The sequence below is a fragment of the Anolis carolinensis genome, chromosome 6 (genome assembly GCF_035594765.1).
Source record: "Anolis carolinensis isolate JA03-04 chromosome 6, rAnoCar3.1.pri, whole genome shotgun sequence".
NCBI lineage: Eukaryota > Metazoa > Chordata > Lepidosauria > Squamata > Dactyloidae > Anolis > Anolis carolinensis.
Genome location: NC_085846.1, coordinates 31280328 through 31307355, shown reverse-complemented (window position 1 = coordinate 31307355; position 27028 = coordinate 31280328). Strand labels below are relative to the sequence as shown.

General features: G+C 40.7%; 1 protein-coding gene and 1 long non-coding RNA gene across 3 annotated transcripts in view; both read left to right on the top strand.

The window, feature by feature from the left end:
- Positions 1–906: 906 nt before the first annotated feature.
- On the top strand, positions 907–6533 carry LOC103279250 (uncharacterized). Its single transcript, XR_010007158.1, has 3 exons — positions 907–1056; positions 3368–3517; positions 6178–6533. It is a non-coding gene; the product is annotated as an uncharacterized LOC103279250 (long non-coding RNA).
- An 8305-nt stretch (positions 6534–14838) lies between these two features.
- Positions 14839–27028, top strand: part of p3h4 (prolyl 3-hydroxylase family member 4 (inactive)) — a 30222-nt gene continuing 18032 nt past the window's right edge. Inside the window, exon 1 of one of the 2 annotated variants that reach the window (XM_008113396.3) lies at positions 14839–15421. In XM_008113396.3, coding sequence (XP_008111603.1) covers positions 14915–15421 — 507 coding nt within the window. In that variant the 5' untranslated portion in view covers positions 14839–14914. The remainder of the gene's footprint in view (positions 15422–27028) is intronic. The other variant, XM_003222582.4, reaches the window with a different exon arrangement.

Sequence of the window (27028 nt, the reverse complement as noted above, 5' to 3'; positions counted from 1 at the left end):
CGCAAATTGACCCCCAGATTTGCCAAAGGTTTTCCAACTATATCATATACTTTAAGTGATATACAACAAGGGATAAGCACCCGTTGCTCTTGGCAGCAACCACAACAATCTTTATTTATATACTGCTCTATCTCTCGTAGGGACTCAGAGCGCTTTACAGATAATAAAAATGTTCAATACATATACATCATACAAAATACAAGAAACCAATATAGAGCAATTAACAAAACATATTTAAAATTCCAACATTTTACAACAACATAATACCTTAATAAAAGCAAATGCAATCGCTCCCTTGGGTGATTACACAGCCAATGGGTATACAATATAAATCGAACAAGACGGCAGTATGGGCCAGGGTAGGACTCACGTGGTAAAATAGGCATAAACCAGAGGTGAAGTGTAATAGCAAGGAACCTAGGCCAGGATTACACCACTTCCACCTACTGTATAACTATGCCAGAGGCATTTGGGTGGCGATTCTATGAATTAGAATACTGGACTAAATGGATCATCTATCAATCTTATCCAGTGGGCTCTTCTTATATTCCTGTATGATGTCTTCCTCTTTTGTGCTGCAAGCCTTTACACAGTGGAGTGATTACACTATGCAACACAGTTTTTATCACTGAGTTATAAATGCCATTTCCTAATTGGCACTATCATAAATAGATGGAAAAAGTTTATTAAACTGCAAAACCTTTGTTTTTCTGGGACATCCTGGAGATCATTTTGCTACAGTTTTTCAATGAATGTCTCATCGAGTCTCAGCCAGTTGAACATAGTTCGTGGCAGTCACAAAAATGAAGTTTCTGGAGTAGAACAAATACTTTCAAAGTAAGTACCGCACAATTGAACAGGAAATAACATTTTCAAACCAGGAACATGTTTTTTCCTCAAATTTTGTTACACAGTGTTATCATTTTTCCAGTAAGCAAAGACCTTTTCAAGGGGAGGAGCAAATCTGAATCCATCTTTAAAAGAGCAGCCTGCTGTGTCAGGAATAGCAGAGGACTTCGAATCTGGTGCAGGTATTTGATAAGATTAATCTTGCAGGTAAGAGGAGGATGCCTTCCTTTTCTTTGTCCATGTTCTTCGGGGGTTTCTTATTATTTCCATTTTAGGATACATCTACACTGGAGAATTAATGCAGTTCGACGCCACTTTATCTGCCATGATTCCATGGCATTGAGTTTTACAAGGTGTTTTGCCTTCCCTGCCAAAGAGAGCTAATGCCTCACCAAATTATAATTGCCATGATTCCACAGTATTGAGCCATGGCAAATTAAAGTGATAGCAGATTGCACTGAATTTACAGTGTAATTGCATCCATAGACACAATTTTGGCAGTATTGCCACAATAGTAACTCTCTCCCCAACCTATTTTAGCAAGCATCAGCTGCATGGGAATCAGGAGGTACATTCTAGGAATGATTGAAGGACATTTAAATGATATTTTTATCAAGTTTGGGGTTTGGGGTGGAGAGTGAGGTCTAGAGGATTTAGTTAAATATACTTGACTAAAGGTCGATCTTCACTGTAGAATTAACACTGCTTGATATCACTTAAATTGCCATGGATTCATGACAGTTATAGTTTGGTGAGGCACCAACCCTCTTTCGCAGAGAACTTACAACTCCCACAGTATTGTGCCATGGCAATTAAAGTGGTGTCAAACTGCATTAATTCTACAGTGTAGATGCACAAAACATGTGCCAGTAATAACCTCATCATCTCTGTTTTTTTCTAAGCTGTCACAAGATCCCTTTGCAGGCAAACAAAAATGCAATTGGATAAATAGGTGAAATCAATAAATATTACATTTGGTTTGTTAAGCCACCTGTGATGAGCAGGTTAAACTGCTGAGCTGCTGAACTTGCTGACCGAAAAGTCGGCAGTTTGAATCCAGGGAGTGGGGTAAGCTCCTGTTGTTAGCCCCAGCTTTTGCCAACCTAGCAATTCAAAAACATGTGAGTACAGTGTTCCCTCACTACTTTGCGGTTCAATTTTCACATATTCGCTGTTTTGTGGTTTTTCAATAAACTCTAAAAGAATATTATAAATCATAAAGATTTACAATTTACAGCCTAAGGAAGGGAGGAAGGAGAAGCCGAAGAGAGAGAAAAGGAGCCCAAGCGGCAACGGGAGGAGAAGGAGGCGATTTATCAACACACGATTGGTTGATAAAGACTTAAAATAATGCACAACTACTAAAATAATGTATAAATATTAAAATAAATATAGTGTCCCTACTTCACGGATTTTCACTTATTGCGGCAGGTGGTTCTGGAACGTAACCCCCACAATAAGTGAGGGAACACTGTAGAACAATAGGTAGCGCCCTGGCAGGAAGGCAAGGGTGCTCCATGCAGTCATGCCGGCCACATGACCTTGAAGGTGTCTATGGTCAACGCCGGCTCTTCGGCTTAGAAATGGAGATGAGCACCAATCCGCACAGTCGGACACGGGCCATACATTATTCACAAAACACACTGGGACCCACATATTAAAATTTCAGTTTTTGTTGGCCGGCCAGAATCCTAAAATAACACACAAAACAGCCCTTTTCCTATTCAAAGCCACACAGCTGAGAAGTGCATATCTGGAATCAATTGGGGTAAACTGTGGAGGTGATGCAGATATTTGACCTGAATGGGGTCTTGTTAACAGCTTGTTTATTTTAACTTCTTTTTTTACCGCGGGTTGTATGTTGTATGTTGTATGTATGTCTATGTGTTAAATGTTTTGATACGGCCGATGGGCTAATCAATAAAACGTGATTTGATGTTTGTTTGACTAGACTTAATGTCAGGGGAAAAGCTTTACCCTACCTTGGTTTGTTAATTACATTTCTCTGAATGGTTTCTGGCAAGAAGCACAGATTTTCCTCCTTTTCCTTGTACTATACTAAACCTCTAAAGATTGGGAAAAATTCATAATCTCAAAGGACAAATGAACAAACCTTGTGAATATCAATTCTGCAGCGTAAATCCACTCCCAAATAACATCTGACCCAAACTTCACCCCAAATTCAATAGAAATATCATGAAACCAGCTACTTAGTTAACTAAGGTCTACACTACAATATAATGCAGTTTCAGCGTGCAGAATAACAGCATTGAACGGTATTATATAGCAGAGTAGACTCATATGATGCAGTTCAATGCCGTTCAATCTGCATTATATGAGTCTACACTGACCAATAAAATGCAGTTCCATCTGCATTATATGGCAGTGTAAATGGATCCCCTAAGTGGTTGAGAAAAGTAAAGTCTGAGAGATGTGTGCATTTGCAGAGGGGACAGTGATGAGATGGGACGTGATATTGGGCAAACCAATGTAATCTGTGCCTAATCTTTTCTCCCAGAGATGCATACCAAGATGCTTGTCTGCCTGCTTCTGATGGCTCTCATTGGCACCAGCCTCTCAAGATCTGTCTCCAATGATGAGAGCGATGACTTAAACAGGAAAGGGAGGGATCTTCCAAGACGAGACGACAAGATTAGAAGCATTCGTGGTAGGATTGTGAAGAAACTGACCTTGTCTGCTAACCCATTGCCAAACCAGATAGCACAGCTTGTAAGCCATGTATGAAATGGAAGTGCAGGCAGTCCCCAAGTTGCAAACATCCAATTTACAAATGACTTACAAATGACTCACAGTTAAGAATGGGGGTGAGACAACAGGAAGTGAGAAAATCTATCCCTCGGAAGTGAAATTCACTCCTGAAAGAATTATCATGGGGAAAAAGTGTCTCCAATGAAGGTTTATCACCAATCCTTGTTTCCACAATAAGCCATTTTTTCCCCCCAAAATCTAATTCTCTCTCATAGAAAGTGAGATGAAATAACTTGAACAGGGGCACAGCCAGCAAAAGATACACCACAGGGGGGTTCACCTATCCCTATGCTATCCAAGGCTGACAGAAAGCGGAGTTACACTAAAAAAATGTACCTACATGCAAATTCAAGTTATGAACCAACCTACAGAACATATCTTATTCATAACTTGGGGGCTGCCTGTACAACCATTTCCTCACATTCCACCTCCTCTTACAGACAGTACCAGCATATTGAAGACAGAATTGCTTAGACAGAAGGCTTGTCTAGTCCTGGGTGGAGAATGCTAAGTTTTTCACCTGCTAGACTCTAAAAACCAATCAGTCCTATTAAGCAAGGGTTAGGTTCATGGATGATGGGAGCTGGAATCCTAGAGCATCTGAAGGGCCATATATTTCTTACTCTAAGATGCCATTACATAATAGATATTATTTTTCTCAGATCTTGAATGTAGCCTCCTTCATGAGGAAGAGTAGGTTTCCCAGGCATATCCGATGCTCTAGTGAAAACATGGCTATCTGCTGGGCTGGGGAATTGGCTTATCCCTTCACGCAATGTAAAATGGTGTCCTTTACAGTATTTACAATGGGAAAATCAAGGTTTTTTGCTTGTTTAAAAAGCATTTTCAAGCCACGGATGGTGGAATCAGTGAATGCAGAATCTATTAATCCAGAGTACCAACCGAATATATAAATTCTTAACAAAAATATTTAATTTCTTTTCTATTCCTCTTGAGACTGACCCATTTAAAGCAAAGGTGCACATTTTTATTTGCTTTATGCAGCTTTGTGTTATTCAACTTGCAGGTCACTGCGTGTACTTGATTGTGGAAACATAGCACCCCACAAAAGTCAACATTTCAACTGTTTAAAGTAGTGTAGGTAGTACCTATAATTAATATTTTCAAGTATGTAGGATAGCTCAGTATTATCACAGTGTTTCTCAAAATATTGTGGTTTCGGACAGTGACTGATCTGTAATTTAGATGCAAGGTTGTCGTAAATATAGAGTGCTTGCTTATGCTGAAGCATGAGCTTTGATTTCTTTAATTGTACATAAGAACAGGTAAGAAGTTTTACCCTTTACTTATTGTGACGTCTTAATGTGGTGCTCTTGATTTCTGTCTCCTCTGTATTGGGAATAATTTCATGGCCTCATATTAATACTGACCTTGGATTTAGGTGGCTACAACAATGATAAGATGCATTGGTGGAGGAAAGGCTGATTAATAGAGCTTTTAAGACCTGTTGATGGATGAAGTGTGCTGGGTATGGGTGGAAGCAACTGCTTGGGCTAAGTGGCCATGACAGTTTTAAATAAAAGCAGTTTGTTTCAGGAACTACCTAAAAGGCAAAAAAGATAAGATTGGGATGCTGCAGCTATGTTTATTCATGGGTGAAACAGTTTGGACTTGAGGCTAGGAGGAAGTCAAGTCCTCTTGAGGGAATCTGTCCAAGGAAAAAGAGTAAACAAAGCAAAGAGGGAGTACATCAAGTAACTAAAGAGCTCTAGTGCACTCCTCTGAACTAAAGCACTAGACTGCTCTGGCAGATAATTTGAAGCATGGTACCTAACTATCCTAAAGCCACCTAATGATCCTAAAGCCAAGCAGAGTCAGCTGTCCTCAGCTGTTTGGGAGACCAGAAACTGCAGGCTTTATTTTAGACCACATCTACACTAACCATTAGGTTGATGTAGAGCAGTGGTTCTCAACCTGGGGTCCCCGGATATTTTTGGCCTACAACTCCCAGAAATCCCAGCCAGTTTACCAGCTGTTAGGATTTCTGGGAATTGAAGGTCAAAAACATCTGGGGGCACCAGGTTGAGAATCATTGATGTAGAGCCAGGTCAGCTCCATGGTGGCCAAATGATACATGGGGCTGATCTGGGGTAGCACAGGGCAAGACCACCTTTATATGGATTTTGCACTACTGGATGATGGGGACTCACTCACACCTCTGCAGAGGCTGAGGAACTTTCTGTCTGACCCATACCCAATCTGGTGTAGGGCATGCCGGCTCAACATTGGAATATGGGTCAGTGCAGATTCACCCTTGGAGAAAGGAACTAGGAAAAACTCTTCTGAGTACTCCTTGGTTAAGAGAACTTTATGAAATTCATGGATCTGTTGACCATAATCAACAGGTGACTTGAAGCCCTTCTAGCTGTAGTAGAGCCACCACTCGCAGCATTCTTCACTATTGTTTATGCTGGCTGAGGCTAATGGAAACTGTTGCCCAATAAAATCTGGAGGCCCATGTTTTGTCCACCCACGACATTGCCAGGCAGTTTTAACCAATTTGTGACAAACTGCTTTCAACTTTCTTCTCTCCAACAGGTCCCCAGATCTGTACCTTTGGCGGCGACTCGCCTAATGACTTCCCTGGGGAATGAGGTCAGCCCCCTCCCTCCTGACCTTCCGTAAACAAATGAAGATGTGGCTTTTTGACCAAGGCTTTGGAAATCGGTGACATAATAGATATGAAAGATGTGCAACTGACCACTGGAACGGCCCAGACTATGCTTATGGATTATGGATGGATTTAAATACTATAATTGTTTTAATGGTACGGTTATTTTAATTGTCCTGTTTTTAAAGGCATTGCCTATATTGTAAAGCCGCCTTGAGTCCCCTCCGGGATTGAGAAAGGCGGGATAAAAGAGTCGCAAATAAATAAATAAATAAATAATCAATTCTGGTGGAAGCATAGATTTTTGACACTTCTAAAACTCTGAAGAAGCGGAGATGTCTGAGAGATCTTCTACCTAAGAATGACAGCAGAGAGAGGTAGAAGAAGTGGCACTGAATCCCAGGCAACAAATCATAAGCATGTTGTTTTTCCATCTATGTTTGTGTCAATAAAAATATACTCTCAGCATCTCAGTTGTTCTCAAACTCCAAAAAGGTAGTCTTCAGGATCCTAGCCAAGCTTTCTAACAAATTATCCCAGAAAGAACAAACAGAGCTCTGTGCATGTCCGTCTGTGCCCCATGCGATGTGAATGAGGTCGATGGTACTCTAACTGCTGTGAATAACTAACTGATCACGCACTGTTGAATCAAAATGAAGAGTGTTTGGGAATGGCAGAACAATCAATTTTTGAAGTGTAACCATTGGTTTTAACAGTCTTCATATCTACAGCCTCGAAAGAAAGTCTGGAAAAAACTTGGTCAGATGTGTTGATCCAAGTCAGCAAATTGGCTGTAGTCTTTTTCGGCTCTAGCAACAGTTGGGTTTTGAAAACAAATGAACTATTTTTTTAAAAATTAAATAGTTATTTTAATTATTAAAACATTTGTTCCTTGCCTCTCAGACCACCAGGACTTCCAAAATGAGATACAACACATAAAAGCAGATAAAGCTTCATTTAACAATAAAAAACACAACCACTTTTTTTTAAAGCCAGAGTTAAAACACTCCTTGAATACTCATTAAAGCAATTCCAAAAGCCACCCCTTTTGTAAGTTTGCAATGCCTGAAAATCATACACAATGTTTTACCCCTAGCTGTCTGATAAGAAGCTCAAAAGATAATGGAATCAACCTGACATTTGTTGGAGGAAACTCTACAACTGAGATGTCACTACCGAGAAAGTCCTTATTGTATAATCACCAGCCTGGCCTCTCAAATTGTTGGAACTTGTGCCACTGAGGAATTCAAATTCCTTGAAAATTCTTATGGGGGAAGATAGTCTTTCAAAAACCTGACCCCAAGCTATAGAGGGCTTTAAATGTCAAAACTAATGCAGCTTAAATGCAACTTAAAGAAGGCCGAGTCGAACCTTGACAGATGGCCTCTGACATACACATCAGATACCAGTCTGTCCACCACATTTGCACTACCTGTAGTTTGGGAACTTTTCAGAAGTATCCTTGTATAGAGTTCATTACAGTAGACTAGTGTGAAGAACTCTTTTTGTAACATCCTAATTGCACAAGCAAGATCAAGCTATCGCAAGATCCAGTACATTATATTATGCCTGGTATAACTCAGAGCAATGTATTGTTGGGAAACTCCATTCCTTTTCCCAATTTCTGTTAGTATTATGATTAAACTCAGGGGGCGCAGAAAAGCTGGTAAAGGGGGTCAGATGGCATCAATAACAAAATGAAAAGTCCCGTTGTTGATCTTGCTTGGTTCCATTTTTCTTTTGTGTCAGGAGCGACTTGAGAAATTGAAAAGCCAGGGGCAAATTTTAACAGCTAGGGGTAACTGTTAACACAACCCAGCAAAAGTTAAATTACTATTAAATCCCATCTAGTCATCTCTAATCACAACTAATTATTGCTGGATGGTGTTTGGAGACTGCGTATCTGGTTGCTATTGAAATCTTTTTTTAAAATGTCATTTTCCCCAATGAATTTTTTTCATGTCAAGAGCGACTTGAGAAACTGCAAGTCATTTCTGGTGTGAGAGAATTGGCTGTCTGCAAGGATATTGCCCAGGGAACACCCGGATGGTTTGATGTTTTACCATCCTTGTGGGAGGCTTCTCTCATGTCCCTGCATGGGGTGCTGGAGCTGACAGAGGGTGCTCATCTGCGCTCTCCCCAATTTGAACCGGTAACCTTCAGGTCAGCAACCCAACCTTCATGTCAGCAGTCCTGCTGGCACAAGGGTTTAACCCATTGCACCACCTTGGTTCCATTACACCATGGTAAGTGGAAGAGAGAAAAATATCTCAAGTGTGTCACACATCTCCTCTGCGAAGAACTGTTTCTATCTTTTGGTTAAAGTAAAGTGTCTAAAATGCCTAAGCTATTTTACTCAATTATGAAACACAATCTTTTAAGAAAAATTGTGCCATATCTCAATTGAAAAAACATATTCCTAACGACATGTGTATACAATAACTGAAGATGAAGCTAGATTGGGCAGAAATCTACAGCAGGCTACATTGGAAGAGAGGGCTTGCTGAATAGAGTGCTTTTGCTTTTGGCAATCACCTTTTCCATTAAGGTTTCCTTGTTCCTTGGGAACTGGCTAGGGCAGCTTCATAATTCAAAATCCTCTGAATGGAAGTAAAAGAGGCTGCCCTCTTTTTTGGGAGTTTGGAGCACAGAACCCCCATGAAAATGAAGAAAAAAATCTACTATTTTTTTATCCTCTAGGAATTCTTAGGTCCTCTAGCATAATTCTTATGGTCCATCTTCATTGGAAGTTGACCACAGAATTACACTCGATAACCAAATGCCTAGGAATCTCTAGGTCTTCCAGCATAATTCTATGGCACTATTTTACCAGAAGTTGTTTATGTTGGAGAACCTACAGATTCCTACAGAGAACTGCACAATTGCCGTATTTCTTTGATTCTAAGATGCCATTGATTGTAAAACACATAGCAATTTCAGTAGTACCTACACCTCTCTCTCTCTCTCTCTCTCTCTCTCTCTCTCTCTCTCTCTCTCTCTCTCTATATATATATATATATATATATATATATATATATATATATATATAGCACACACAATTCTAAGAAACACCCAATTTTTAAAGATGTTTGGGGAGGGGAGTGCATCTTAAAAATATGGCATATCTTTTCAGTTCGTTAGGTTTGTGAGATTGTCTCATTTTTTACTGTCCTCTGGTGTCTTGAATCAAATCTCATAATTGAAGCCACATCATAGTTTTGCTTCATGCTTTGCAATCATTGCCTAATATCGAAGTATTGATGCTTTAGTCCTGGCTCCTGGAAGGAGGAAGAAATCCCTTACCTGTGTTAATCAGTCAGGATGCATAGTCACTTAGGGGAGAGATGTTACACCTCACCGATAAAATACAGTTTCAGATGTTTGTGTGTGCATGTTTGTATGTATGTGTATATATGTATGTGTGTGTGTGTGTATAATTGTAGTTTAAGAGTATAGGTTGAGTATCCTTCAGCCAAAATGCTTGAGACCAGCTGTTTTGGATTTCAGAGTTTTTTATATTGGAATAGTGTATTTGTATATATAACGAAATATCTCTTAGATGGGTTCCAAGTCTAAACACAAAATTCACTGATGTTTCATATACACCCTATACACATATCCTATAGGTAATTTAACATAAAGGCATCACTATCTCAGCCACCCATGTGGACAATTTTCTAGTTTGGGGGATTTTAGAATTCAGAAAAAAGACTCTTCCGCCTCTATTATGAATTCAAGAATCGAATAAGTCTAGATTGTAGATGTTTGAGGACACCAAAAACACTATACCTTCTGGTCTGCAGAAAATGCAGTCATATCTATGGTAACCAACAATGTAGGGTTTCTTAAAAAGTATTTTAAAAAAAGTTTTCTGCTCTGATGGTAGCACAGAGAATACCGTATTTATTGTGCCCTTTAATGGCTAGATCATATTTGAAAGACTAAGTGAACTGATGAAATACATTTTACAAGGTCATGGTGCTGGGCGGGTGGGAAATTGATTAAAATATATTACAGACTTTAAAATAAGGAACAGCTGAAAACAGCTCTGTACAAAAGATCCGGAATTACGGTTTGCACCCAGACCACACAAACTCCCTGACCTCATTTTCAGGTCTGATTGAAAGGAGAGATTTGCACTGAACACACTTGCTGGAATTTAGTCTTGCAATATCTTTTTAAATATCAAGGTCTCTAGTCCAGGAATGCTTAAATGCAAGACAAAGCATCTTTAGTTTGCTATTGAAGACAAAAGATAGAGGCAGTAGTCCAAGGTAGATTTGGAGAAGAGATTTGGAATATCTCAGGCCCTTAACTCTTTCCGCAATATCAAGAGTGGCTCAAACTTTTTGCTGACTTCTGTAATGAAGGCAGCCTTCATTACAGAAAAGTCAGCCAGACTGGCAGCTGACATTTACGGCATTTCAGTGCTTGTTGACAAGATAGCAACCTCCATAATCAAAGCCTGAGAAAGCTATTATTTTGGACTACAATATCTGGAATCTCCCAAGCATGAGTTCAAAATGTAACAGTAAGGGTGATCCCGGGGATCAGGGAGTATATCATCTACTTTACAACATTGTTATGATTGCTGTTGTATGACCTCAAGTCATTTCCAACCTATAGCAACCCTAGTACTAATTTATGATGGGATTCTTTTGGCAAGATTTATTCAGAGGGAGCTTGCCATCGCCTTCCTCCAAGTAAGGGTTGGAACATCTCAGAAACAACATGGCAGGATTGTGTGTTTAGACTTGGATCTTATCCCGAAGACATCAGTATATGCGAATATTCCAAAAACAAAGAAAAAAATCTAAACTACGAAAAAAAACCCAAAACAATCCCTTATCCAAACAATCAACTTATCCAAAAAACAATTTCAAACTACGAAAAAAAAATCCCAAACACTTCTGCTCCCAAGCATTTCAGAGAGGGAATGCTCATCCCGTATAAGCCGTTCAGGGGTTGTGTGGAATGTCTCAATAAAGCAACTTGGTGGAATTTTGTGTTTAGACTTGGGTCCTATTTCTAATGTCTTCCTCTCTCCACACGCACACACACATACTAGTATGTATGCAAACATTTCATAATGCTGAAAAAGATCCTAACAATTTCCCTTTGGAGGTGTAGATTTTTCTCAATTCCTGTTGTCTCACTCCCGTTCTTAACTAGGAGTTGTTTGCAAGTCAGATGCTTGTAACGCTGGGACTGCCTGTATATATATTCCAAAATTAGGGGGAAATTCCAAAATACTTTTAGTTCTAATTATTTCTGATAAGGCTTGCATCCTATATCCAAGATGCCTATAGTGTTTTGGATTTTCCTCTTGGAATCTGCAATATTTGCATGTACACATACAAATATTTCATATATATATATATATAGAGAGAGAGAGAGAGATAGATAGAGAATAAATGAAAATATATGGTGTGTGTGTGTATATTGAATATGCATATACACACATATATTTATTTATTTATTATTTATTACAACATTCATATCCCGCCCTTCTCACCCGAGAGGGGATTCAGGGCGGCTTACAATAAACACACATATAAAAATTATACAATACACTATAATTATACAATACACATATATATGGAATATATATATATATATATATATATTCACACACACACATGCAAATATTCCATATGTATGTATGTGTGCAAGCAAATGGAAATGTATATGGCGTGTGTGTATCTATATATATAAAAGACAAATGGTGTCCTCCCCTGCCACTAAACAACAAAAGTACAAGCCCCAGAACCTAGAAATTTGGCAGCACAATCCACCATCCTTGCCCCTACCTTCCGACAACAAAAAGAAAAGAAAAATAAAGTCCTAATTAGAGGGAGAGGAATAATTGCCTTTAGCCAATTGCTGCCAGTTAGAAGACTAAGCTCCACCCACTTGGTCTCCTAGCAACCTAAGCAGGCCTCACTCTCTCTTCCACACTGCCATAAAATACAGATTATCTAATTTGCACTGGATTATATGGCATTGTAGACTCAAGGCCCTTCCACACAGCTATATAACCCATTTATAATCTTATATTATCTGTTTTGAAGTGGATTATCTTGAGTCCACACTGCCATATAATCCACTTCAGTGTGCATTTCATTCAGCTCTGTAGAAGGAGCCTCCTATAATCCAGTTCTAAGCAGATAATATAAGATATACAGTAGAGTCTCACTTATCCAACATAAACACCCTGGCAGAACATTGGATAACTGAATATGTTGGATAATAAGAAGGGATTCAGGAAAAGCCGATTAAACATCCCATTCCTTCATGACCCTATCTGCTGCCAAACTGCCATCCATGTCTATGCCAGGCATCCTTGGAGATTATGAGATCTGTTTGAAAACAGACAAGTGGGATGTTTATTTTTATCTCACCAATGATATCCAGGATGGGACAACTCTTATCTGTCTCAGGCGACTGTGAATGTTCCACTTCCCCACCTTGATTGCCATTGAATGCCCTTGCACCTTCAAGGCCTGCCTACTTCTTGCTTCAGAGAGGAATCCTTTCTTGGGAGATGTTAGCTGGCCCTCAGTACATCATGTCTGGAATTCCCTGATTGCTCAGTGCTGTTCTTTAGTTAACTGTCCTGATTTCACAGATTTTTTTTAATACTGGGAGCCACATTTTGTTCATTCCAGGCAGGCAGGAACCATCCAGGCTTTGAAGCTACAAGGCTACTCAGTGCCCATTCCAACATCCACACTTGCCTAAAGCAGACAACAGTTCTTTCTTCCACCCTGGTCATTCCACAGATATATAAACCCCACTTCTTTTCGTTACAACACATTTCACAACCTCTGAGGATGCCTGCCATACACGCAGGCGAAACATCAGGAGAAAATACATTTGGAACATGACCAGGCAGACCACAGAACTCAGAGCAACCCAATACAAAGATAAACAAAAATACTAAAATAAATACAAAAACTAATAAAAAATCAAAATAAAATAATACAATTAAAAAAAACATAAATAAAAATAATATAATAAAATAATAAAATATAATACATACAAACAATAACATAAAATAATAAAAACACAAATAATAATGAAAGAATAAAAATAAAATAAATACAAATAATACAATAAAAATAATAAAAAACACTAAAAATAATTAAAAACACAAAATTAATACAATAAAATACTATAATAACAGAATATAACTAAAAATAATACAAGAAAATAATAAAATATAATAAATACAAAAGATAAGTTACAATAAAATTAATTAAAAATACAAATAAGGTCAAATAAAAATTCCACAACAATTTTTAAGCAATACCACCACCACTTTGTCACAGCAACGCGTGGCTGGGCACAGCTAGTATATATATAATACTGTATATACACACATATATAGAATATGCATATATTCTCACACTCACACATATGCAAATATTCCATGTGTATGTGTATATATATAATGTGTGTGTGTGTAGTATGCACATGGAAATATATATGGAGTATATGTGTGTGTATAAATATGCATATTTAGATATATATACACACGTATATAACACACATATATGCAATTATATATATATATATACACACACACACACACACACACACAGTAGAGTCTCACTTATCCAACGTTCTGGATTATCCAACGCATTTTTGTAGTCAATGTTTTCAATGCATTGTGATATTTTGGTGCTAAATTCATAAATACAGTAATTACTACATAGCATTAATGTGTAATGAACTACTTTTTCTGTCAAATTTGTTGTATAACATGATGTTTTGGTGCTTAATTTTTAAAATCATAATCTAATTTGATGTTTAATAGGCTTTTCCTTAATGCTTCCTTATTATCCAACATATTCGCTTATCCAACGTTCTGCCAGCCTGTTTATGTTGGATAAGTGAGACTCTACTGTATATATATAGCACATGGAAATATATATGAAGCATGCAGAGAGATGGAATGTCTATATAATAATAATAATAATAATAATAATAATAATAAATAAAACTTTATTTATACCCCGCCACCATCTCCCCGCGGGGACTCGGGGCGGCTTACATGGGGCAGAGGCCCAAACAACATAGAACAAAACATAGGCAACATAATACAAATCACACTATAAAAAGATAAAACAGTAATACAATATATCAATTAAAACATAAATACAGGATAAAAATGCATTTAAAACACATAAATGGTAAAATCGTAATAAAAACGGGATAGATTATTAAAAACCCTCTGGGGCTGATTAATTAATGACTTGTTCCTGGTTTATAGATGTCATTTCCTAATTTGTTCTATTAACAACAAAAACATCGAAAAAGTTTATTACATTGCAAAAACTTTGTCTTTGCAAGGGATACATCCTACAGGACATTTTGCTATATTTTTTCAATGATTCTCTCATCCAGTCTCAACCAATTCAACCTAATTTGTGGCAGCCACAAAAAAAAAAGGTTCTGGAGTAGAACAACTTCTTTCAAGGGAAGTGCCGCGCAATTGGGAAAGAACCAGGAAACAGAAAAGTTTTCAATTTCGGTTACATAGCAGGTAGCATACGGCGCTAGGACCGCGCGGAGCCCGTCCCCGCGTCCGGAGGCGGCCCTTTCCTCGCCTTGCTGCCCGGAGCCTCCCGATGGGCCTCTGGCCGCGAGCGCAGGGCGGGCATGGAGCGGAGAAGCCGGGGGCTCCTGCTGGCTCTGGCGGCGGCGGTGATGCTGGTGCGGGCGGCGAGGGCGCAGTACGAGAAGTACAGCTTCCGCGGCTTCCCCGAAGCGGAGCTGATGCCGCTGCAGAGCGCCTACTCCTACGCGCTGGAGCAGTACGAAGGCGAGAACTGGAGGGAGAGCGCCCGCTACCTGGAGGCCAGCCTCCGCCTCCACCGCCTGCTCCGGGACAGCGAGGCGCACTGCCACAAGGAATGCGCTCCCGCCGAGGGAGGAGGAGAACGGGCGGCGGGGTCCGAGCCGGGCGCGGAGGAGGCCGGCGCCGCGCTGGATGACGAGTGGCTCCGGGAGATGGAGCTCTTCGGGCGGCTCCTCCGGCGCGCCTCCTGCCTCCGCGGCTGCAAGCGGGGCCTGCCCGTCTTCCAGCTCAGCCCGCCGCCCCCGGAGACCCTGAAGGACTTCCAGCGCCGGGCCCCCTACCAGTACCTGCACTACGCGCTCTTCAAGGTGAGGCCCGGCCACGCCCACGGGTTGCACCACCCCACTGGGATGGAATCCGGGGAGTTACCGTTTTTTAAGGGGGTGCAGTTTGGCACCGCTTTTACTTCTATGGAACTCTGGGAGCCCTAGTTTTACAAGGGGCGGAATTACACTCTAGAGCAGGGGTCCCCAAACTAAGGCCCGGGGGCCGGATGCGGCCCTCCAAGGTCATTTACCTGGCCCCTGCCCTCAGTTTTATAATATAATATTTTTATATCAGTTTTAATAATATATTATTTTAATAATATAATATATTGTATATACATATACTATTGATAATAATATTATCATGTTATACAATATAATACTAATAATGCCATATAATAATATTAAATATATGTTATATATTACAGTATAGTGGTATAGTTCAATATGATGATATATAATGCTAATATTGTGCTATGCTAATAATATAATATATTGTATGTACATACAGCTCTCCGAGTCCCCTTCGGGGTGAGAAGGGTGGGATATAAATGTAGTAAATAAATGTAGTAAATGAATAAATAAATAATTTTTGACTTAGGCTCGACCAAAGTCTGATATGACTTGAAGGCACACAACAACAACAACAATAACAATCCTAATTAACTTGACTATATCATTGGCTAGAAGCAGGCCCACACTTCTCATTGAAATCCTGATAGGCTTATGTTGGTTAAAATTGTTTTCATTTTTACATATTGTATTATTCTTTCATTGTTGTTGTTGTTGTTGTTTTGCATTACAAATAAGACATTTGCAGTGGGCATAGGAATTTGTTGGATTTTTTTTTTCAAATGATAATTTGGCCCTTCAACAGTCCGAAGGATTGTGGACCGGCCCTCGGCTTAAAAAGTTTGAGGACCCCTGCTCTAGAGCTAAGGCAGTTTGGCACCGATTTCACTGCTATGGAACCCTGGGTGTTGTAGTTTTCAGGCAGTTGGGCACCACTTTAACTGCTATGGAACTCCGGAAGCTCTAGTTTGACAAGGGGTGCAACTACACTGTAGAGTTAAGGCAATTTGGCACCGATTTAACTACTATGGAACCCTGGGAGTTGTAGTTTTCAGGAAGTTTGGCACCGCTATACCGCTGTGGAACCCTGGGAGCCCTAGTTTTAGAAAGGGTACAACAACTTCATTGCAGAGTTAAGGCAATTTGGCACCGATTTAACTGCTATGGAAGCCTGGGCATTGTAGTTTTCAGGCAGTTTGGCATCACTTTAACTGCAATGGAATCCTAGGAATTCTAGTTTTTCAAGGGATGCAATTGCACTTATGGCACTGTAGAGTTAAGGCAGTTTGGCGCTGCTTTAACTGCTATGGAACCCTGGGAGTTATAGTTTTCAGATGGTTTGGCATCACTTTAACTGCTCAAGAACCCCGGGAGCCCTAGTTTTACAAGGGATGCAACTACACCATAGAGTTAAGGCAGTTTGGCACCGATTTAACTGCTATGAAACCTTGGGAGTTGTAGTTTTCAGGCAGTTTGACACCACTTTAACTGCTATGGAACCCAAGAGCTCTAGTTTTACAACTACACTGTAGAGTTAAGGCAATTTGGCACCTCTTTAACAGCTATGGAATCCTGGGAGTTGTAGTTTTTGGGTGGTTTGGCATCACTTTAACTGCAATGGTACCCTGGGAACCCTAGTTTTACAAGGAGTGCAACTACACTGTAGATCTAAGGCAGGTTGGCACTGCTTTAACTGCTATAGAACCCTGAGAATTGTAGTTTTCAGGCGGTTTGGCCCTTTAACGGCTATGGAACCCTTTAATTGCTATAAAACCGGGGGACTTATAGTTTTTATAAGAGATGCAGTTTGGCACCAGTTTAATGGTTGTGGAACCATGTGAGTTATAGTTCTACAAGAGCTGTGTCTGCACTGTAGAAGGAAAGCACCATGACACTACTTTAATTGCTATGAAAGTTTTTACAATAGTTTTTACAATAGTTTTTACAATAGGTGCAGTTTGCCACCAGTTTAACTGCTGTGGAATCATGGGAGTTACTGTTTTATGAGAGATCCATCTTCTAGAATGAATGCAGTTTGACACCACTTCAAAGGCCATGGCTGGATGCTATGCAGTGATGGCAGTCATGCTGTCAAAGTGTTGTTTACAACTGTAACAGCTTCCTCCTGCAGAATTCAGGGGTTTGTAGTTTCGGGAGGACCTATCTGGACAGGAATGTTAAAGACTCTTCCATAAACTGCAAATCCCAGTATCCACAGGAGGCAGCCATAGCAGTTAAAGTGCAAAAATGTGCTTTCACAGTATGATAGTCTTTACAAGGTACACTGTTTAATTTATGCAGTTTGACACCGCTTTGATTACCATGGTTCAATGCATTTACCCAGCGCTTACACTGCAATGGCTCAACGCCATGGAATTGTGGGAGTTGTAGCTTTATGTGGGGGCAGACCATTTTGGGGAACCCAAAGCCTAGAGTACCAAATGTAACTCTTACCCAGTTTGGGCACATTCTCAGCAAGCATACTAAGCACAGCTCATTTCTTCCCATGTCAACTCAGAGCAAATCAGTGTTACTATTTTACCGCCTTGAAAGCAGAACTCAGTTCAATGCATAATGTTTAACCTCTCTAATTAAGGGTCAGCAGTAAGAGAAAAGAGACATAACTCTTGATGTGGAATCCCTGCATAACAGATTTGCAGGCCAGAGATTCTCTATCTCTGTTTGACGATGCCTTGCATAGTTTTTGCACATTGGCTATGCTGGGTGAGGATGCGGGACTCCCAAATTGCTCATTATAATGAGGAAGATTTTCCAATCAGTTCACTGAGGTGCTTACTAATTATATACTCATGGATAAGTTGAGCTCATAGAGAAGTCGAGGGCAGGTTTAAGGGGCAAAATTAAGGATTTTGTTATGACCTCTGGATAAGTCGAGGGGCATAAATAAAGAAAGGGAAACATTAATGCTACTTCAGGGAGACAGCTGCTATTTTCTTACCAAGAGAAAGGAGGTTGATGCTTCACTCTAGTGATCTCAGGACATGCTAAGCCAGTGGTTCTTAACCTGTGGGTCCCCAGATGTTTTGGTCTCCACCTCCCAGAAATCCTAACAGCTGGTAAATTGGCTGGGATTTCTGGGAGTTGTAGGCCAAAACACCTGAAGACCCACAAGTGGAGAAACACTGGGCTAAGCTTTTGCCCTTTGCCACTGTACTCGAGAAGGAGATTGTTCCTTTTTGGATAACAATTAAAGTCCAATGCCTAAAATGGCTTGTGGGTCTTTAAATTTTTTAGACTTGTACATAAATATATAGGGTAATTTACACATTCGCTCAGCCCAGGCATTTGATTTCAATGCCATTAGGGCTCAGTACTCATTTTGGTGTTTCTTTTATGATGAGTGCTCTTCCCAGATAGGTTTGCATTGTGGCATCCCTTCCTCTGAAGATGAATCAAGAATTGTATGGGTTTTTAAAAGGGTCCAGAGAGGACAGACCCTGCTGCCAATATTCATTCTTTCTGAGATGGTGCAGTGTGTTAAAGCGCTGAGTTGCTGAACTTGTGGACTGAAAGGTCGCAGCTTCGAATCCGGGGAGTAGGGTGAGCCTCCACTGTTAGCCCTAGCTTCTGCCAACCTGGCAGTTCGAAAACATGCAAATGTGAGTAGATCAATAGGTACTCCTCTGGCGGGAAGGTAATAGCGCTCCGGCCACATGACCTTGGAGGTGTCTACGGACAGACAACGCCGGCTCTTCGGCTTAGAAATGGAGATGAGCACCAACCCCCAGAGTCAGAAACAACTGGACTTAATGTAAGGGGAAAACCTTTACCTTTACCCTTAAGGAGATAATAGACATTGATTGAGATTTCAGCAGTTTCCAGGTTGATGCTTCTAGGGCCCCTTCTATAAAGTTGTATAAATCCAGATTATCTGATTTGAACTGGATTATATGGCAGGGTAGAGTCATAAATCAGTTTAAATCAGATAATCTGGATTATCTGTCTTTATATTCTGGATTATATGGCAGTGTAGAGTCATACATCAGTTTAAATCAGATTATATGGCAGTCTAGAAGGGTCTTAGAATTTATTTGAATCCGGAATATCCACCTGCCATATCAGAGGTGGGAAACCCATGACCCTTCACATCTGGTTAGACATTTACTCCCATCAGCCCCAGCCAACATCATTTTTGTTCAGTAATATCTCTCACCTACTAAACCCATCCATAACTGAAGGCCAATGGGAAGTGCTCTTTTTGTTGTTGCTGTCATCCTTGTGATACTAACCGCAGTACTGGAACAGGATTATTTTAATACAGTTGGAACTAGGAAAGGGTGAATTAAATGTACACTTCCTGCTATGTTGCATTGCTGATTTGCCTCCCTCAAACCCAACTGACACACACACACATACTGTAGCTATACACAGGCAGTCGCCAAGTTACAAACATCGAACAAGGGCGAGACAACCAGATGTGTGAGAAATCTACTCCTAGGAAGGGAAATTCCCTATTGGAAGAGTTATCATGGGGAAATATGTCTCCACTTAAACTTTCTCACCAATCCTTGTTTCCACAACAATCCAAATTTCAAAATCTAATTATGACAGGGAAGAAACTGAGGTGAAATCTTCTGAACAGGGACACATACAGAAAAACAAATGCCACAGGGGTGTTAATCCTTCCTTATGCTATCCAAAGCTTGCATATATATGCTGGAGCTACACTTAAAATCTTCCTATTTTGGCGTACATACAAATTCTACTTAAGAACAACCCTACAGAACCTACAGGGAGCCCCTGGTGGCGCAGTGCGTTAAACCTCTGAGCTGTTGAATTTACTGACCAAAAGGTTGGTGGTTTGAATCCGGTGAGTGGGGTGAGCACCCGCTGTTAGCCCCAGCTTCTGCCAACCTAGCAGTTCAAAAACATGCAAATGTGAGTAGATCAATAGGTACCGCACCTGCAAGAAGGTAATGGCGCTCCATGCAGTCATGCCGGCCACATGACCTTAAAGACAACACCGGCTCTTTGACTTAGAAATGGAGATAAGCACCAACCCCCAGAGTCGGACACAACTAGACTTAACATCAGGGGAAACCTTTACCTTTACCTTATACAGAACTTATCTTGATTGTAACGTGGGCACTACCTTTATATATTTACACACACATACACCAGTATCTTGTAATATGTAGTTAGATCCTAAAGTAAATTGGAAAACGTATGAACCTGTTGGACTTGCAAGTCTCATTTGTCTTCATCCTTTTCTTTGCTGGCCAGGACTGATGGGACTTGCAGCCCCAGGGGAAATGGAGGGTCAGATATTACCCATCCCTGGCTTTCTAGCACATCTGGCTTTCAAAAGCAGAACTTCTTTAGATCCCAAAATGTAATGAGTACTACTGTCCCCGTTAAAGTCCATGTCTCATCCAAATATTGTTTGTGTGGATTAGCATAAAATATACCTGCAGATTCAAATCCATGTATGTGTTTCCTGACAGTCTTCCATTTGGGGATTTTGTTTTGTTTGCAAAGCAAAAACCTTATTCATAAGATTCAAAGATCAGACAGTGGGGTTCATAGGTGGTTGCATGTTATAGAGAAGCACTTTCAGTGTCAGAATTTCTCACATATATAGAGCAATCCCCTTTGGTGGGTTGTTGTGAGTTTTCCGGGCTGTATGGCCATGTTTCAAAAGCATTTTCCCCTGACATTTCACCCACATTTATTGCAGGCATCCTCAGAGGTTGTGAGATATATTGGAAACTGGGCAAGTGGGATTTATATATCTGTGGAAGGTCCAGGGTGGGAGAAGTCCAGGGTGCTTGAGGCAAGTGTGAAGGTTGCAATTGATCACCTTGATTAGCATTGAATAAGCTTGCAGCTTCAAAGCCTGGCTGCTTCCTGCCTAGGGGAATCCTTTGTTGGGAGGTGTTAGCTGGCCCTGATTGTTTCTTGTCTGGAATTGTCTGGACAATTTCAACAGAAAGGAGAAAAATATGAAAATGAACAAATTCTGGCTACCAATATTTTAAAAACTCTAAAATCAAGACAATAAATAAAGAGCAACACTAAAAAAAATATGAGGGAATTCCAGCCAAGAAACAATCAGGGCCAGCTAATACCTCCCAACATGAAGGTCTTCCCCCAGGCAGGAAGCAGCCAGACTTTGAAGCTGTAAGGCTTTTCAGTGCTAATCAAGGTGATCAGTTGAAACATTCACACTTTCCTCAAGCAAACAAGAGTGATTTCTCCCACCCTGGACATACCACAGATATATAAACCCCACTTGCCTAGTTTCCAACAGACCTCACAACGTCTGAGGATGCCTGCCATAGATAATGGACGAAACGTCAGGAGGGAATGCTTCTGGAACATGGCCATACAGCCCAGAAAACTCACAGCAGCCCAGTGATTCCGGCCATGAAAGCCTTTGACAACACAATCCCCTTTGCGTCTGTTGGGTGAAACATTATCATTTCCCCTCCACAGCTCATTTGGCATTTGCCTGCAAAAAAAAAAATCACATTATTTTTCTCTTGCCTTTTTCCTTACTTCTTGAACTTTCCCTTAAAGTACTTTCATCTAATTTTGGATTGCCTGGCCCTTTAAATGTAGGCCTTCAGGAGAGGTTTTAGATGAGCAAGCAATGCCTTTGCCAGCAGCTTCTGGTCTTTTCCACTCCTTCTTCCCTCCTTCTGGATGAGGTAGTTTCCCCCCAGTCCTCCTGTACTAAAGACATTCAGTGCCACGTCCCAGGCATCTGCCACATTTATGAGAAAGTGGAATTCGCTTCTGAATTTCTCCAGCTCTTCAATCCCTGGCAGAATGCTGTCCCTTTGTGGAGTTTTGAAGTTGTTTAATACTTCAGCTCTTCATGAAAGTGATGCTAGAGACAGGATGAATGAGTTGGAGAGTTCTTTGTGCGGATGGATTGCTTTATGTAGCCCTCTTCACGTGATCAGGGGCTTAGAATGACTCTGATCGGTGGTGGCAAGAGGTTCTGCAATGATTATAAAATCCCACAAGAAGCAAGCTGCCATGCAAGGAGGAGGTTAGATTGGCCCCTTTGCGTGAGCACTCTGTCCCTCCCATCCAAATTTTCCACAACTCCAACTGAATGCAGCTACATATGTGGGAATAAAAACTTTTGATTCACAAATTCCTTTTGCTTAATAAGATCCATCTAGTTTGAGCCTCTCTAGACAATAAAAGGCACACACTCTTGTTTGTTCTTGTGGTGGCTGTTGATGATGCATCATTTCTCTTGCCCACAAATAAGTCTTTTAATTCATGGAGCTCATAGCTATCTTGACAGCCAGCAAAGCTATTCTTTTAGGCTTTCTAACGCAGATGCATGCACATGTGCCCGTTTTCCATATTCAGTGCTATTCTATAAAATATATGAGTGGTAGGCCCTGCAGTATGTGCAGATACATTTTCTTCTATGTGTCCAGACACAGGGACAAGCTCAGAGTAGCTTGCTGAGCTGTTGCTTGAGGCTGTTGTTTTCTGCCTTTAGAGTACCGTATTTCCAATTTGTCGTGAGCCTAAGGAAAATGTATAAAGTGGTTTTCTTGGCAAGATTTGCTCAGAGTGGGTCTGCCCTTGCCATCCTCTGAGGCCGAGAGTGTGTGACTTGCCAAAGGTCACTCAGTGTATTTTTATGAACAAGCTAATATTCAAACACCGGTCTCCAATTCCCAAATCATTACACCACTCTGACGCACTTCCCATTATTATCACCTCACACCCCCCTTATAATAATACATTTTATTTATATTCCACCTTTCTCCCCAGAGAAACTCAGAGCAACTTACAGTATCATAGAGCAGACAGAGGAAAACATTCAATGCCTTATTTACAGACATAGACATGCAACATAGACAAAGGCTTGGAGCCGGTGCTCATTTCTGGCTCTAGGAGGTGTGCTTTCTCCATTTTTCAAGTTGGGAGCCTGCAATGTTACCTCCTGACAATGTGGCTGGCAAGATTTCTTGGAAAGTCTCTTTGCCTTTTCCCACTTGAAGCAATACCTGTTTATCTTCTCACATTTGCATGTTTTCGAACTGCTAGATTGGCAGGGAAGCTAAGGCTGACAGGTGGGAGCTCACCCTTTCTCACAGATTTGAAATGCTGACCTGTAGGTCTGCGGATTCAGCTGCACAAGGGTTTAACCCATTACACCACTGCGGCCCCTTACCTGACTTCTTCCATCCCCTTCTTCTCTTGCTTAATCTTCCTTTGATCTTTACCTTCCAGCAAATCTGTATTTGTCTGCCCTTTGTTTAAAGCAGTGTTGTGGTGTAACTACAAGTTATTTCAGATTTATGATCACCCTAGATCAATAGGTACCTCTCCGGCGGAAAGGTAATGGCGCTCCATGCAGTAATGCCGGCCACATGACCTTGGAGATGTCTACAGACAATGCCAGTTCTTTGGCTTAGAAATGGAGATGAGCCCCCACCCCCCACCCCAGTCTGACTCAACTAGCTTTAATGTCAGGGGAAACCTTTACCAAAGCAGAATTTGTTCAGAATGGGTTTGCCATGTCCTTCCTCTGAGTATGAGAAAGTGTGACTTGCCTATGGTCACCCAGTGGGTTTCCATGGCTGGACAGAGATTCAGACACTGGCCTCTCCAGATGTTAACATAGAGTCATCCTGGCGGACCTCGCAAATTCCTAAAGATGATAACTCAAGACTATTCTAGGTCTCCCAGGGAAACTCTGCAGTGTGCTGAGACCTGAAGCCAGGTAATTTGAGGAATGTATTCCCTGAGGATACATGAGTCTTACTGTACTAGCCTGCCTCCCATTCCTTGCCTGTTCCATTCCTATGGTAATACAAAGATTGCCCATGGTTTGAGATTTTGGTTCTGAAATATTGGGGAATGGGATGCCATTGATCTGACACCCCTGGTGCAGACATGACCCCTACCACTAGAAATAGAATTCAGGCTGTACATAGGTGACTGGGTTTTAATTAATTTTGATTTCTTGGATAATGTGTGAAAGATAGCTCAGCAGCTCTACTCAAAATAGAGATATGCAAAGCTGTTGCCAGTCCTTAGTCTATTAGCTGCCAGTCCAGGATAAATTTCTTGGCAACTAAGATAATACAGTGAGAAGATACAAATATTGTTCTGATCCAGGATTATTCCACCCTGCTTGGACCTACCCTAGGATTAAACAAAGTTGAACAATCTGAAGTTCATTGTAAGCCTGCTGCACTCTCCACTTTCAAGTGTTTAGGAAGGCATCATGCAGCAGTGGCATAGTGTTTGTGGTTTCTGTGTATAGTAGGGAAAGCTGGAAAGTAAAGAAAATTGATAGGAAGAAAGTAAACTCATGTGGTGCTTGGGGCTAGAAAAGATCTTTATGGTTACTATGGTCTGCTAAAATGACAAATGAATGGGTCTTCATGCAGCTTAGGCTCGAAGTCAAAACGACTAAACCAAGGCTATTGTGCTTTGGACATATCACGAGAAGACATGAGTCACTGGTTAAAGACACGAATGCTTGACCAAGTAGGAGTCAGTACCAAAATATGAGGTTCACATTAAGGTAAATAGATTCAGCCAAGAAAGCCATTGCCCTCTGTTTGCAAGATCTTAACAGGGCTCTCGCCCGTGTCTTATCCCAACAATAACATGTAGAAGAAGCTTTGAGAGAGGGCTGTGGAAAGGGAAATGTGGGTGGGGTCCTTCTTGAATCATATCCCTAATCTCTCCTCAGAGATGTTGAGCCAATGTTTTCATGAAAATCATGTAGCTGCAGCTGGACTTTGAAAAATAAGGCCATAACTCAGGGTTATTGTTGGACTGTTATTCCCATCCGTTCTGGTCAACACAGCCAGTGATGAGAAATCATGGGAGTTGTAGTTCAATGATATCTGGATGACTGCAGTTCACCAACTGCTGCTTGTCTGATAGGACATCAAGAGATTTTAAAGAGTTTCTATAAAAGAGAGTAGGTTTAAAAGAGCAAGACTTGAGGCCTTATTAGAAATAATTGGTTAATAATGTAGGGATGTTCTCTTTTCTAATGTAAGGTAGAATTGGCTAAAAGGTACGATGTTTCAGGCAGAAGTCTACAGTCTTTCCTAGCACTATGAAATACTTCAATGAAGAATCCAATGAATGCAAAAGAAAAAAAACTGTCTCTGTGTTCTCCTTCACCCTGAATACAGTTGTTTCTTTCTTTGCCCATATGAGATGTGCCCATGGTGGTGAATCTTTCTTTCCACATCAGCATTTGACTCCATGATGAGAACACCAGGCGTAGTGGGGGTTAGAAAAACCATGTGGATGAGTGCATGCAAATACTGGAGGCAAATATTTCTCCAAAATGCTAGAATAGGCTGCAGAGGAAATGCTGGCATCAGACAGATGACTAAAACTTCAAGCTGGAAGATTTGTAATGCTGACTCAGAAACTCTCAGTGTAATGACCATTTAAAAAAAACAGAATTCTGGGAATTGCTTCATTGTAAACAGGTTATTTTTCCACAACTGCTTTGACATTTCTAATTTGTAATGTATGACTAAGATTTATTTGGGGAGCAAAGATAAATAGCAGGAAAGGGGTTAACGTTGAGAGGTTGAGTGCAGCAGAACCAACCCTGTCCAGTTCCCTGCATCAGTTATTCATAGCCAGGCCTGAAACCAAGTTGAAATGAATCTAGAAACAACCTCAATGCCCCCTTCCACACAGCTCTATGAAATCCACATTGAACTAGGTTATATGGCAGTGTGGACTTAGTTAACCCAGTTCAAAGCAGATATTGTGGATTATTTGCCTTGATGTTGTGGGTTATATAGTTGTGTGGAAGGGCCCCATGTCTTGCTCCAAATGATATGTTGTTTTCTCTTCCTTTCCAATTGATTTCCATAATGAAATTCATATTTTCTGCAGGGCCACACTATTCAATTTAGTATTGCAAAAGGGCTAGAAATTTATGAGATGGAATGAACAAAAGAGAGCCAAATTCATGCTAAATTTCCATGGTACACTAAAACAGAGAAATTTACTTGTGTGGTTGTGAATTTATGTCGTGTATGGGCTGGTCTACATTAGTCAAGTAGTGGGAAGAGTGTAAGAGTTGAAAAAAAAGCCCTCTCTGTGAAAAGTTGGTACTGTATGGAGCAAGTTTGTACATGGCCAATGAGGAGGAGGAGGAAGAGGAAGAGGAAGAAGAAGAGGAGGAGGAGAAGGAGGAGGAGGAGATGATAACTAGTCAAAATGAAGTGTTGAATACTTAGGCTTACTCTGGGACTACACAACCTGTGACTCATCGGCTGTGCATTTTGGCTGTAATCACTTGCTAGAAAGTCCACCCTATGGGATTTTCAGAAAGATAACTGTGTGAAGTCAGTTGCAGTGAAACAACAGTCTTCAAGGCTTCACGGGATCTTGAAACGTTTTATTATGGCCTACATTTGATGGGCCCTGGAGGGTATGCTTGAAAAAACTGTCATAATAAAATATGTTCCCATTGAAAATGCTGCAAGATTGTTTCTAAGCAGGCACCAAAAACAGGCAATTTATCCAGGTCTCTGGCATGCTAACGTGTGATGCATTTAGCTTGGCTTTCTACAATGCAGTCTAAGCCCT